Source organism: Cebus imitator, unplaced genomic scaffold (genome assembly GCF_001604975.1).
Source record: "Cebus imitator isolate Cc_AM_T3 unplaced genomic scaffold, Cebus_imitator-1.0 Scaffold93, whole genome shotgun sequence".
In the NCBI taxonomy this organism is placed as follows: Eukaryota; Metazoa; Chordata; class Mammalia; order Primates; family Cebidae; genus Cebus; species Cebus imitator.
The window spans coordinates 5,689,935-5,702,869 of NW_016107408.1; the positions used below are offsets into that span (position 1 = coordinate 5,689,935).

General features: G+C 54.0%; 1 protein-coding gene across 6 annotated transcripts in view; it reads left to right on the forward strand.

Annotated features, from left to right (window-relative positions):
- LLGL2 (LLGL scribble cell polarity complex component 2) overlaps window positions 1–12,935 on the forward strand; it is a 50,232-nt gene that overhangs the window by 22,632 nt on the left and 14,665 nt on the right. For 5 of the 6 annotated variants that reach the window (XM_017535747.1, XM_017535748.1, XM_017535749.1 and 2 more), the window contains exons 3-6: window positions 7,735–7,832; window positions 10,109–10,190; window positions 10,469–10,584; window positions 11,009–11,167. In XM_017535747.1, coding sequence (XP_017391236.1) covers window positions 7,735–7,832; window positions 10,109–10,190; window positions 10,469–10,584; window positions 11,009–11,167 — 455 coding nt within the window. The remainder of the gene's footprint in view (window positions 1–7,734; window positions 7,833–10,108; window positions 10,191–10,468; window positions 10,585–11,008; window positions 11,168–12,935) is intronic. The other variant, XM_017535754.2, reaches the window with a different exon arrangement.

A 12,935-nucleotide genomic window follows, 5' to 3' on the forward strand; every position in this document is an offset into this window, starting at 1 on the left:
AGAGACGGGGTTTCACCATGTTGACCAGGATGGTCTCGATCTCTTGACCTCGTGATCCACCCGCCTCGGCCTCCCAAAGTGCTGGGATTACAGGCTTGAGCCACCGCGAATAGCTGCCCGTCACTGAAGTCCCCAAGCATTTTAGATGAGGGATATTCAGCCTGTACTTGACTAATGTAGATTTCCTTTATGAATGTAAATTTCTTTAACAAAAGGACAGCTTTTCAGAACTACTCCCATGTCTGCACTTTCTGAGAATAACTAGCTCAAATTATGCCAAAGAAGTAGCTGAGCGACGTGGCTCATGCCTATAATCCCAGCACTTTGGGAGGACAAGGCAGTGGATCACCTGAGGTCAGGAGTTTGAGACCAGCCTGGCCAACATGGTGAAACCCCATCTCTACTAAAAATAAAAAAATTAGCTGGGCATGGTCGTGGGTGCCTGTAATCCCAGCTACTCAGAAGCCTGAGGCAGGAGAACTGCTTGAACTGGGAGGTGGAGGTTGCAGTGACTTGAGATCGAATTAGTGCACTCCAGCCTGGGCAACAGAGCGACTCTATCTCAAAAAAAAAAAAAAAAAAAAATCGTAAGCCAGGCATAGTGGCTCACGCCTGTAATCCCAGCACTTTGGGAGGCTGAGGTGGGTGGATCACAAGGTCAGGAGATGAAGACCACCCTGGCCAACATGGTGAGATCCCCGTCTCTACTAAAAATACAAAAAAATTAGCTAGGCGTGGTGGCACATGCCTGTAGTCCCAGCTACTCGGGAGGCTGAGGCAGAATTGCTTGAACCCAGGACGTGGAGATTGCAGTGAACCGAGATCATGCCACTGCACTACAGCCTGGGAGACAGTGTGAGACTCACAAAAAAAACAAACAAACAACAAAAAACAAAAAAAACTGTATTTTGGGGTAGCACATTCTGGTCTCTTACAATATTGTTTTGGGGTGGTATGTCCTAAGCCCCAACAGCATCATAAAGGTTCCTAAGGGAGTATAATTGCTTCAAATGGTGCCTGGCACAGGGGATGCCTTACCAGGGCTTGCCTTGTCATGGTGTCATCCTCACCACAACTCAGGATGGGTGTTGCTCCCATTCTGCCAGGGAGGAGACTGAGGCCTCCAGGGCCTGCACAGCTGGAGCATATCGTGGGGGGCACAGGCTGGGGGTGAGGATGTCCTGGTTCCACCTGCTGTCTGGCTGTGTGGCCTTAGGTGGTTTCTTCACCTCTCTTCACACCTCAGTTTCTTCACCAGCGAAGTAACTGTTTGCTATATGTGGTGGGCCCTTGAGGCCAGTGGAGAGATGGACAGACAGACAGGTCAGCTGCAGCACCAGGACAGGGCCACTGAGGACCAAGGGAAGGGACCGTGGGACTTCAGTAGGGAGGGAGTGCTGCTGGAAGAAAAGTCAGGGTAAAATCCATTCCTAGACAACTGCCCGCAGCCTCCTTGCCCCGCCATGGCCAATCCCGGGCACACCCCAAGCAGCCGCACCCATCAGGGCAAACAGGCCGCTGTGCTTGCCGGGGCTGCCGCAGAAGCACCTACCTGGGCCCTCCCTGTCCATGCCCACCCTCCCTGTCCCCTTAGGTCCTGAACAAACAGTGTGTTTCTGACCCAGCAGCCCCTGCGGAGGGACAGGTTGTTCTGTATTGGCTTTTGCATGGCTGGGCCCCTGGTGTCAGGTGACAGCAGCCACACTGGGAGGGCCAGGTTGCTGCCACTGCCAGGAATCTGAGCTGGCCACACCCAGCCAGTATCGGGCAGAGCAGCCCAGCTACGCGGGTGTGCCCCCCACCCCACCCTGTGCAGCCTCCAAGGACCTGGTTCCTGGCATTCCCTCCTTCCCACCCCCTGGGGAGTGCCAGGGACTCCTCGGTTCTAGCCCTCAGGCAGGGTCCTCCCTGGCTGCGGGCAGGATGAAGGCCCCACTGTCTCTGACAAAGCCTTAGCTCATTCCCTCCCCTTCCGGGACCTGGAGAGGGCCTTCTCTCCCACTCTAGGCTAATGTTGCAGTCTGGCGCCTTCTGCAAATCTTTGCTCTCCTTTCCCAACACCCCCCCCCTCAAAGGAGTTCATTGTTCTTTCCTCCCTTGGCAGAGGTCACCTGAGCCAGGTATCAGATGTGGGCGGGGCCCGGTAGGCTGGATGTTGTGCTCAGGAGGCCCCAGTGGCTGCCAGGCTTTGGTCAGCCTCCTGGTTTGAATCCGAAGATAGATAGCTGTGGTCTTAGAATAGCTGGGAAGGCTGGTCTTGGAATTCACTGACCTCCCAGGGGCTGTGCCCTGTCCCACCCTGTGTTCTGAGTGGAGCCGTGATTCAGGGTTGCTGTGTACCTTTGCAGGAGCACAGCCCTGGGGTCGAGCCCAGCCTTCTGTGCTCAGATGGGTGCCTCCCTTCAGGGAGGCCATAGGCACTCCCTCTAACAGGGACCTGGAACTGTTCCTGAACCCTTAACAAGGGGGAGTCACCACCCATGTGATTTAGACCTTGTTCACCAGCAGGGAAGCTGAGCCTTACAAGGCTGGTAGGAGTTGGGGGTGGGAGAGTAAGGGGGTGGGAAGGGCACCAAAGAAAGGGGCAGGCCAGGCGCAGTGGCTCATACCTGTAATCCCAGCACTTTGAAAGGCCGAGGCAGGTGGATCACTTGAGTCCAGGAGTTCGAGACCAGCCAGGCCAACAGAGTGACACCTCATCTCTACAAAAAATACAAAAATCAGCCAGGCATGGTGGCGCATGCCTGTAATTCCAGCTACTTGGGAGACTGAGATGTATCACTTGAGCCTGGGAGGCGGAGGTTACAGTGAGCTGAGATCACACCACTGCACTCCAGCCTGGGCAACAGAGTGAGACCCTGTCTCAAACACACACACACACACACACAGTGGGGGGCAACTGGGGCACACCAGAGGTGCCCATGGTTCTTTCCCTGACTAGTTTCCTCAGGATACTGGGTCCCGGGTTTCTAGCTCCTCCCTGCCCTTTCATCAGCTGCTCTTAGCCCTGTTCCCAAATCTCAATCCCTTCCCTGTTTCCAAGATCCCTTTGGCTTCTCATAACTAACCTAGGGCCCCCGTGCCTCTCTGCCCAGCCCAAGTCCCTGTCCTCATAGGACTGCCCAGACCCCTGTCAAAAGAGTTCCTTGTTCTGTCCTCCCTTGGCAGAGGTCACCTGAGCCAGGTGTCATCTATGGGCGGGGCCAGGTGGGCTGGATGCTGCCTGTTGAAGCAGTGCTGCCTCCCCTCCCTGACCTGGGAAGTCCCTGGGGAGCCATGCCATTTACAGGTGCACTGACTCTCTTGGGCCTGCCCAGGCAGAGTCCCTGTGAAGGTCACTGCCTTTATTTTGGTTTTGGGGGAGCCCTGGTCCCTCTAGAGTTGCCAACTTGGAGAAGTGCCCAAGGGGATACCATAGAACGATTTGAGGCTTGGAAGGAAGCAGAGGCCCGTGTGTGCTGTGGGGTGGCTGAGCCTTCCAGCTGCACCAGGTAGCCTCAGGTCCATCATGTCCAATCCGAGGACAGCCCTGCCCAGTGCACTCACCAGTACCATCCCATTTATTACCTGAGAAACGAAGCTCAGGGAGGTCCAGCGGCTTACCCACTACCAGATGCCTTGCACATGGCAGGAAGGGATTTAAAGCTTAGTGGGTCTGATTCAGCCCCTGTTCTAAATCAGCCTTTGGAAAAGAAAGTGGGGATGGGAGGGAGGGATGGCCACAGTAACTCCAAGGCTAGAAGGGAATGAGGAATGAATGTGGGTGGTTGAAGGATGGGCCCATCCACTTTTTCTTCCTCTGGGTTAGAGGAAAGATATGGAGCCAAAGCAGCAGAGACTCAGGTGAAATGTTAGAACTGCCCATGACATGTGGCCTGAGAGCCCAGCAAAAAGTTGTAGGCTGTTTTCTCTGTGGCCTGACTTTCCTGCTGATGTGCAGAATTGTTGAGGCCAGTAGGAATATAATATGAGCCGTGTATGTAATTTAAAGTTTTCTAGAAGCTGCATTATAAAATTATTTAAACACGTGAAATTAAATTTAATTATATATTCTGGCCCGGTGCAGTGGCTCACACCTGTAATCCCAGCACTTTGGGAGGCCAAGGCAGGTTGATCACTTTAAGTCAGGAGTTTGAGATCAGCCTGGCCAACGTGATGAAGCCCCATCTCTACTAAAAATACAAAAATTAGCAGGGTGTGATGGTGTATGCCTATAGTCCCAGCTACTTGGGAGGCTGAGGCAGGAGAGTTGCTTGAACCAGGAGGTGGAACTGAGCCGAGATCTCACCACTAAACTCCAATTGGGTGACAGAGTGAGACGCCGTCTAAAAAAAAATTCTAGCAGCTGCATTATAAAATTATTTAAACAAGTGAAATAATTTTAATCATATATTCTGACTGGGCACGGTATCTCACGCCTATAATCCCAGCACTCAGGGAAGCTGAGGCTGACAGATCATTTGAGGCCAGGAGTTTGAGACCAGCCTGGGCAACATGGTGAAACCCCGTCTCTACTGAAAATACAAAAATTAGCTGGGCACAGTGGTGTGTGCCTGTAATCCCAGCTTCTCTGGAGGCCGAGGCAGGAGCATCACTTGAACTGGGGAGGCGGAGGTTGCAGTGAGCCGAGATCGTGCCACTGCACTCCAGTCTGGGTGACGGGCGCAACCCTGTCTCAAAAATAATAATCATCATCATAATCATATATTCCCTTTAATCCAACATATGCAAACTATTTTGACATGTAGCTAATTTAAATTACTAGTGATATTTTTTCAGTTTGTTTTTTCGAATGCTAAATCTGTGAAATCTAGGTGTATTTTACACTTAGAGCACATCTCAATCAGACATTAAATCTTTTTTGGAAGTACTAGATCTGTATTTGGAATTTGGATGATTTACAGTAGAAAAAGGGGATTTGAAGCATGGTCTACCTGAGTCCAGCCCCTGTTCTTCTAGAACTCAAGTTGTTCCAGACACACTTGAAGAGTTTCCAAGAACTGAATTCATCCTCCTTGGTGACATGAGCCATACTGAAAGCACCTGGTGGCTACCTGGGGCTCGTGGCTACCATTCTGTGCAGCCTGGGGCGTGGGGCCTGCTCCTGGCCAGGCCAGCGGGCTCCTGTGGGGCATTTCTGCCAGAGTCCTCCAAATTCCAGAGGCTGCTCCCTGAGCTGCCTCTGCTGCTGGGAAGTGCTGCTGTCCCATGGGGATGCTCTGGCTGAAGATCCTGAGGCCCCAGCAACCTGGGGCTGGCTGAGGTCTGGCGGGGCCCCTGGGGGAGCTTGTCCTTCACATCCTATCGGGTCATCTACTCCCCTTTTCCTGGGAAATGTTTACATTGCAGACACTCAGCTATCTCTACCCAGGGCTTCTCCAGGCTCTGCATTTTTCGCATAGCTGAACAGGGACCTGGGCTGGCCTGGGGGCCGCTGCTGGGCCCCATCTGTCTCCCCCTGGCTATCCCATTCAGGTATGACCACTTGCAGGGCAGATGTGTTCCTGGCAAAGAGCCAGGCCCGAGGCACCCCCCCCTCCCATCTCCCCCAATCTTTTTATCCCCAGGCATACCCCCAAATAGACACTTGGAGCTCTCCTGCCTGTCTGACCTCAGCATGGGATTCCTTGTGAGAGCCATCAGACTAGACTAACACGGGGGAGGCAGGTAGCAATTGGGTTCACTAAGCTATCATTGCCAGATCTCACCAGGGACTTCTCCCTTTCTGCTGCTTTGAGGTCGCGGGGCTGCAAAGTAGGAGAGCCCAGGGCCTAAGAAGCCTGCCTTGTTGTTGGGGCCTTTTTCTGCAGGGCATAGTCTCTGTGGTTGTTTTTTGTTTTAAGTCTTTAAAGCAACCAGTTGACATGGGATTACTCTGTGCTGTTCTCACCCAGCTCTGCAGAGCCACTATCCCCTGCAGTGAGAGGTGGGGGTCAGATTGGGATAACTGATTAAGTAACTGAACCGAAAACCTTCCTGAAGATGGCTTATCACTCTAAATTTGTAGCGTTTATGTTCATACCTTTCTTAACCCACAATTCTATCCCTGGGACATCTGCCCCAGGGAATACTCAAGTGTTGTAGACAAAGATAGGAGTCCAAGAATGCCATCAACATGGTTGTCAGTTGCAAACCCTCTAGCAACCAAGTAAATGCTCAACAATGAAGCCCTGGTGAGTTAGGGCATCTCCAGGTAAAGAACATTCTTTTGCTGTTTTTAAAGTTATTTTAGGCAGGTGTGGTGGCTCACTTCTGTAATCCCACCGCTTTGGGAGGCCGAGGCCGGCGGATCACCTGAGGTCAGGAGTTCGAGATCAGCCTGTCTGACATGGTGAAACCCCATCTCTACTAAAAATACAAAAATTAGCTAGGTGTGGTGGTGGGCGCCTGTAATCCTAGCTACTGGGGAGGCTGAGGTGGGAGAATTGCTTGAACCTGGGAGATGGAGTTTGCAGTGAGCTGAGATCGCACCATTGCACTCCAGGCTGGACTACAAGAGTGAAACTCAGACTCAAAACAGAACAAAAAGTCATTTTAGGCAGGTTGCAGTGACTCACACCTATAATCCCAGCACTTTGGAAGGCCAAGGCAGGAGGATTGCTTGAGTCCAGGAGGTCAAAGCCAGGCTGGGCAACATGACGAATTCCTGTCTCTACAAAAAATTAAAAAGTAGCCGGGCGTGGTGGTGTGTGCCTGTAGTTCCAGCTACCTGGGAGGCTGAGGTGGGAGGATCATTTGAGCCTGGGAGGCTGAGGCTACAGTGAGCCAAAATCACTCCACAGCACTCAACCAGGGGAACAGAGTGGGACCCTGCCTCAAAAAATATATATAAATTAATTAACAATTTTTAAAAAGTCATTTTCAAGCTTTTAACAACCTGGGCTGGCTGTAAGTAGGAAACCAGGCTACAAAGCTGTACCTATACATGATCTTGTATACATATGCCCATATGGCATGATCCCAATTATATCTTTTTAAATATAGACGCGTGCAAACATTCACAATCGAGAAGACTCAAAGGATGTACGCTGAGGTGTTAGCAAGGGTTGCTTCCAGTTGTGGGAGTCTGGATAATTTTTGTTCTTAAACATCTTTATACCTCCCAAGTTCTTCACAATGTGTGTGTATTACTTCTGTTATAAGAAATGAAAAAGCATGTATCTGTAGCGACGCTCCAGGAATTCCCTTTCTGGGAAGATGGTTGAAACGTGGTGGCAGTGAGAGCCTGTGAAACGCAGCTGACTGGGGCCTGGAGGAGCCCGGAGTCAGGCAGGGCCTCTGTGGTATTCTGAGTACTCTAGGCCCCTGGGTGGTCCCGGAGCTGCGGTACCACCAGGCTTTTCCCCCGAGGGACCAGTGTCTCACTGTGCCAGACTCCCCCTGCTTTCCCCATCCCATAAGGCCCCATGCCACTGAGGAGGGCGGGGTCCGTCACGCAGGGCACATGTGGTGGAGGCACCAAGTCCGTGCCTGGAGAGCATCAAGAGGCTGGCGTGGTGTCGGGGAGGATGAGCTTGCAGGGGTGGCCTTGAGGCCAAGGGCAGAGTCACAAAGGGACTGGGGATGGGGCCTGGTAAATTTGGGTTAGGCTTCAACACTCAGGTGTCTGGGAGGAACCTGAAAGGGACGGAATCCCTGCGTCCTGCTGGGGTGGTCCGGTGCTGCAGCTCCCCCAGCCATGGTGGTGTGAAGGGGACAGGTCTACAGGCTCACGCCACGTGGTTCTCGTTGCAGACGGTGGAACATGGCTTCCCACACCAGCCCAGCGCCCTCGGCTACAGCCCGTCTCTGCGCATCCTGGCCATTGGCACCCGTTCTGGAGCCATCAAGCTGTATCCTCCATCCCCTCACTCCCAACTGGGCAGGGCCTTGGGGTGGATGAGATTTGGGGAAGGACATCTTTTCCCTCCTTGCCCAGGGCTGCTGGGATAAAATGAGGGACTTTCCTGAATTTCCAGCTTTGGACACGATTTTATTCCAAAGTGAGGAAGGTATGGTTTATGACAAGATGGGGACCTAGGCATGGCGGGATGTGACCCTGTCCTTTGCAGGAGGACAGTGAGGTTGAAACTGACCGAGGAGGTATAGGTTTATTTCATCCCCTGTGTCCTTTCAGGACCGTTCATGTGGTCTCCTCCCTGTACTCAGTTTCCCCTTCTCACCTGTTGCTGGAAGTTTCAGGACTCCCTGGGCAGGGGGCAAGGCCACTGCGGGGATCAGGGACCTGTTTTGCAGGGGCTGTGTTGGGGGATCCAGGAGGAAGGACCTGACGCCAGTCTCAGCCATTGCTCAGTAAATGAGTGGCTGGCTGTTGGGTCAGTAGCAAGGCCTGGCCCTTCTGTGCCCCTGCCTCCCTCAGCTCCCCATCTCCCCACCAGAAAAGCAAGTTACAGGGACCCGTCTTGTCGCTGGGGATGTTTGTAATTAAAAAAATTTTTTTTCAGCACTTTGGGAGGGTGAATCACTTAAAGTCAGGAGTTCAAGACCAGCCTGGTCCATATGGTGAAACACCGTCTCTGTTAAAAATAAAAAACACATAGCAAGGCATGGTGGCACGTGCCTGTAATCCCAGCTACTTGGGAGGCTGAAATGGGAGAATCGTTTGAACCTGGGAGGCAGAGGGAGGCAGAGGTTGCAGTGCGCCGAAATCGCGCCACTGCGCTTCAGCCTGAGCAACAGAGCAGGACTCCATATAAAAAAAAAAAAAATTTTTTTTTTTTTGTAGAGATGCGGTCTTGTCATCTTGCCCAGCCTGGTCATGAACTCCTGGGCTCAAGCAACCCTCTGGCCTTGGCCTCTGAAAATGCTAGGGTTACAGGTGTGAGCCATTCCACTCCCCATTCCACTCGCAGCCGCAGTTTTGTTTTTAAACCTTCTTCCCCGATGAGAATCAGAGGTGGACTGGCCCCAGGGCCCTGGCCACAAGCAGAGATGGGTCTCAGGTAGCCACCTTCCAAATTCCATCCCCACCCCCATAGGCAGCAGATAGTGGAGAGGGCTCCGCCTGGCAGGGGCAGCCTTCCCTGGCCTGAGGCTGAACGTTGTCCAGTTGGGTCATCTTTTATCCAAAGCACTGGTTCTGGCCGACTGGGGGCTCCCGGTGTTTTCAGAGATGAAAAACCAGATCAGGTTGGGCACCCTGCCAATCTGATCTGTGCTCCCAGGGCAGGGCCCAAAAGGAGTTCAGAGATGGGGGACCACCTCCGATAGCTTGGCTGGCACCTCCAGCGGAGCCCAACCTCCCTCTTCCCCTCTGCCCAGTGTGGGGGAGGGGTACGGAGTGCTGGAGTTCCAGGCTGGGCTGATGTACACAGAGGCCCAGGGCCTTGCTGCTGGCTCAACCTTCCCTAGGCTGGTTAATCATTGCCAGGCCACAACCAGACTCTGGTTACCAAACCCTGGTGCTGAGACTCATGGGCAGAGGCTGTTGGGGACGGGCCTGCGGGTGCTGTGTGTTCTCACAGGTGCCACCAAGCCACAGCCAACGTGTCTCTTGCGGCTCAGGTTGAGGGTGGCAACCTGGCAGTTGCCATGGTAGGGCTTCATCTTTTTTTTTTCCTTTTTTTTGAGACAGATTCTCACTCTGTTGCCCAGGCTGGAGTGCAATGGCACGATCTCAGCTCACTGCAACCTCCATCTCCTGGGTTCAAGTGATTCTCCTGCCTCAACCTCCCATGTAGCTGGGACTACAGGTGCTTGCCACCACGCCCTGTTTTTTTGTATTTTTAGTAGAGATGGGGTTTCACCCTGTTAGCCAGGATGGTCTTGATCTCCTGACCTTGTGATCCGCCCACCTCAGCCTCCCAAAGTATTGGGATTACAAGTGTCAGCCACCGCACTCAGCTGGGCCTCACCTTTCTGTGGCGTTGCTCCCACTGGCCTGACTGGGAGAAATCTCCCAGGGGTCGGTCACTAGCCTGGTGCTCTGGGGCCAGGGCTGCTGTGTCTCTTCCCTACCCCATGCCCCATGCATGAATCTTGCTGCCTGCAGGGAGGGCAGCCTCCCTCTCTGTTTGCGCTCCTTGCACATGGGCCCTGAGGGCCTGGTACTTGAGGTGGGCAGGGGATGGTGTCTGGCCTCCCAGAGCTTTCCTGAGCCTACTCCTAGCTACGGAGCCCCGGGCGTGGAGTTCATGGGGCTGCACCGGGAGAACAACGCGGTGACACAGATCCACCTCCTCCCCGGCCAGGTGAGTGTCCTGGGGTGGGACAGGAAGCCACCTCCATGCCCTCCTTGCCCTCACTGCTTCCAACAGGGCTGTTGTGGAGAAGCCAGCATTCACTGGCCCTAGGTTTGGTGCTTATGGGAAAACCTGGGGCCGCCTCCCTTTCCACAGTTGGGGCTCATGGGCCACCCTGGTAGTGGCCAGGGGTCTTTATACAACCAGCCCAGGCTGGGCGGCCCCAGTATGTAAAGGCCTTGCCCGGGTAGCAAGACCACATGCTCCCATCCCTATTCCCTCGCTAGTGCCAGCTGATCACCCTGCTGGATGACAACAGCCTGCACCTTTGGAGCCTGAAGGTCAAGGGGGGGACGTCGGAGCTGCAGGAGGATGAGAGCTTCACACTGCGTGGCCCCCCAGGGTAAGGGCTCAATCCCCATCCCCTTCCATTCCCGGCCCAGCCTGACCTTTGCCCCACCTCTGGAGTGGACTCACCCTTTGTGGGCCCTCTTGTGCCCCTGGCAGTGCCTGGCATGCGTTTGAGCTGACTCATCGCCATGCTCAGGTGCTCTGAGTGGAGTGGGTGGGGCGGCAGCCCGCCTTCCCCATCCGCACACCAGGTCATACTGGAGGGTCCCTGGTGTCTTTCTTGCCTCCTAGCCCAGGCTCTCTGCTATCGGTCTCCTGTCTTGGCAGAAAGTGACCAATGTTTGTCCTGGCCCGAAATGCTGTGAACCCCATTAAAAGGCCTTATGGGCTTGTTTTCTGAGGAGTCAGGGGACCCCGTCCATGGGGTCTCCCCTCTCAGGCAGCAGTCAGCTCACAGGCAGCTGTTCTCGTCACAGGGCTGCCCCCAGTGCCACACAGATCACCGTGGTCCTGCCACACTCCTCCTGTGAACTGCTCTACCTGGGCACCGAGAGTGGCAACGTGTTTGTGGTGCAGCTGCCAGCTTTCCGCTTGCTGGAGGACCGGACCATCAGCTCGGACGCAGTGCTGCAGCGGTGAGCCCAGAGCCCGGCTGCTGTTAGAAACCTCAGCCCCTCGAGTTAGGCATGGCTTCTCCCCTTGGTCCCCAGGAGTCTCTCAGGAGCTGTCATTTCTCTGCTGGGAATTCCATGGGTCTAGCAGGGGAGACTCTTGGCTTCCTACCTGTCCCCTCCTGAGAATCTAACGCCTTATCATAGGTTAGCATCGTATCACTAAAAAGGGGGATTTAGGGGTCCCTCATCTAAAGACCCCAAATGACTGTGTAATGTCACTGACTCAGTCCAGTGTCCTTTGCACTATGGGTTTAAAGGCCCCACAGACTCTGCAGCGGGGGAATTAGGCCCAAACCTCCCCACATCACTGGGGCAGCTCCTGGTGCTGCCCTGAGCTGTGGGCACTTTGCCTAGGTTCCATTTGCTCGCAGGCTCCGTGGCTAAAAAGCCTTGACCGCCACAGGTGTGTGGGTCTGGAGATCATTTTGGAAGCTTTCCTCCTTATTGATGGTGCTACAATAGAGAGGGAGTCGCAGCAGGTTCAGGTGTGGAAGTGGGGGACGGGGGCCCAAAGAAAGAGAGAAGGCAGCGTCTGACAGGAGCATGTGGGGGCCGGGTCAGTCGTGGTGGAGTGATCTGTGGTTCCAAGGGACAGGAGGAGGCCAGGGTGCTAGGCCCCTGGCCCTGCAGGGCTTTGGACTGGACCCAGGACACACTCCTGCAACCAGCCAGCGGGCTGTCCATCTGTGGGTGGTGGCCATGAATCAGGGCCTGTCTGCCTAGGGCCGCGCATTGCTGGACTGGGAGGACTCCCACTGGCAACTGTGTCCCTCCGAGTGCATACCTCCGCCTTTCCCGTTCAGCAGGGCAGGGCTGGGGCAGCGAGCCCAAGGTCAGAGCAGAACACTTTGCAGGATGACAGGTGGCACAGTGGGGTACAGCCTGTGGGCAGGACGGCTGAAGGACCTGCACCCCAGCAGATGGCCACACCAGCACCCAGCTTCACCCTGTAGCTAGCTGGTAGGAGTCTAGTTGTGGGGCAGTGGGGAGGTCCAAGTGTCCTGAGAGCCCCTCCTGCCAGTTTGTATATTTGTTTATTGAGAGAGAGTTTCACTCTGTCCCATGCTGGACTGCAGTGGCAGGATCTCCACTCACTGCAACCTTAACCTCCCCAGCTCAAGCAATTCTCCTGTCTCAGCCTCCTCGGTAGCTGGGATTATGGGTGTGTGCCACCACACCTGGCTAATTTTTTTTTTTTTTTTTTAGTAGAGATAGGGTTTGACCATGTTGGCCAGGCAGGTCTCGAACTCCTGACCTCAGGTGATCCACCCACCTCAGCCTCCCAAAGTATTAGGGTTACAGGTGTGAGCCACCACGCCCAGCCCCTTCCGCCAGTTTTTGTCCACTTGATGACACTTATCTGAGTTTTTAAAACATCCAATCCTTTAGTCTCACCACTCTGTCTCTGAGAAGTCTGTCCTAAAGATACAGGATAAGAATGATCTGCCAGTCACAGTGATTTATAATCCCAGCACTTTGGGAGGCTGAGGCAGGAGGATCACTTGAGGTCAGGAGTTTGAGACCAGCCTGGCCAACATGAGAAACCCCATCTCTACTAAAAATACAAAAAAATTAGCTAGGCATGGTGGCGGGTACCTATAATCCCAGCTACTAGAGAGGCTGAGGCAGGAGAATTGCTTGAAGCCGGTAGGCAGAGTTTGCAGTGAGCCAGAATGTGCCACTGGACCCCAGTCTAGGTGACAGAGTGAGACTCTGTCTCAAAAAAAAA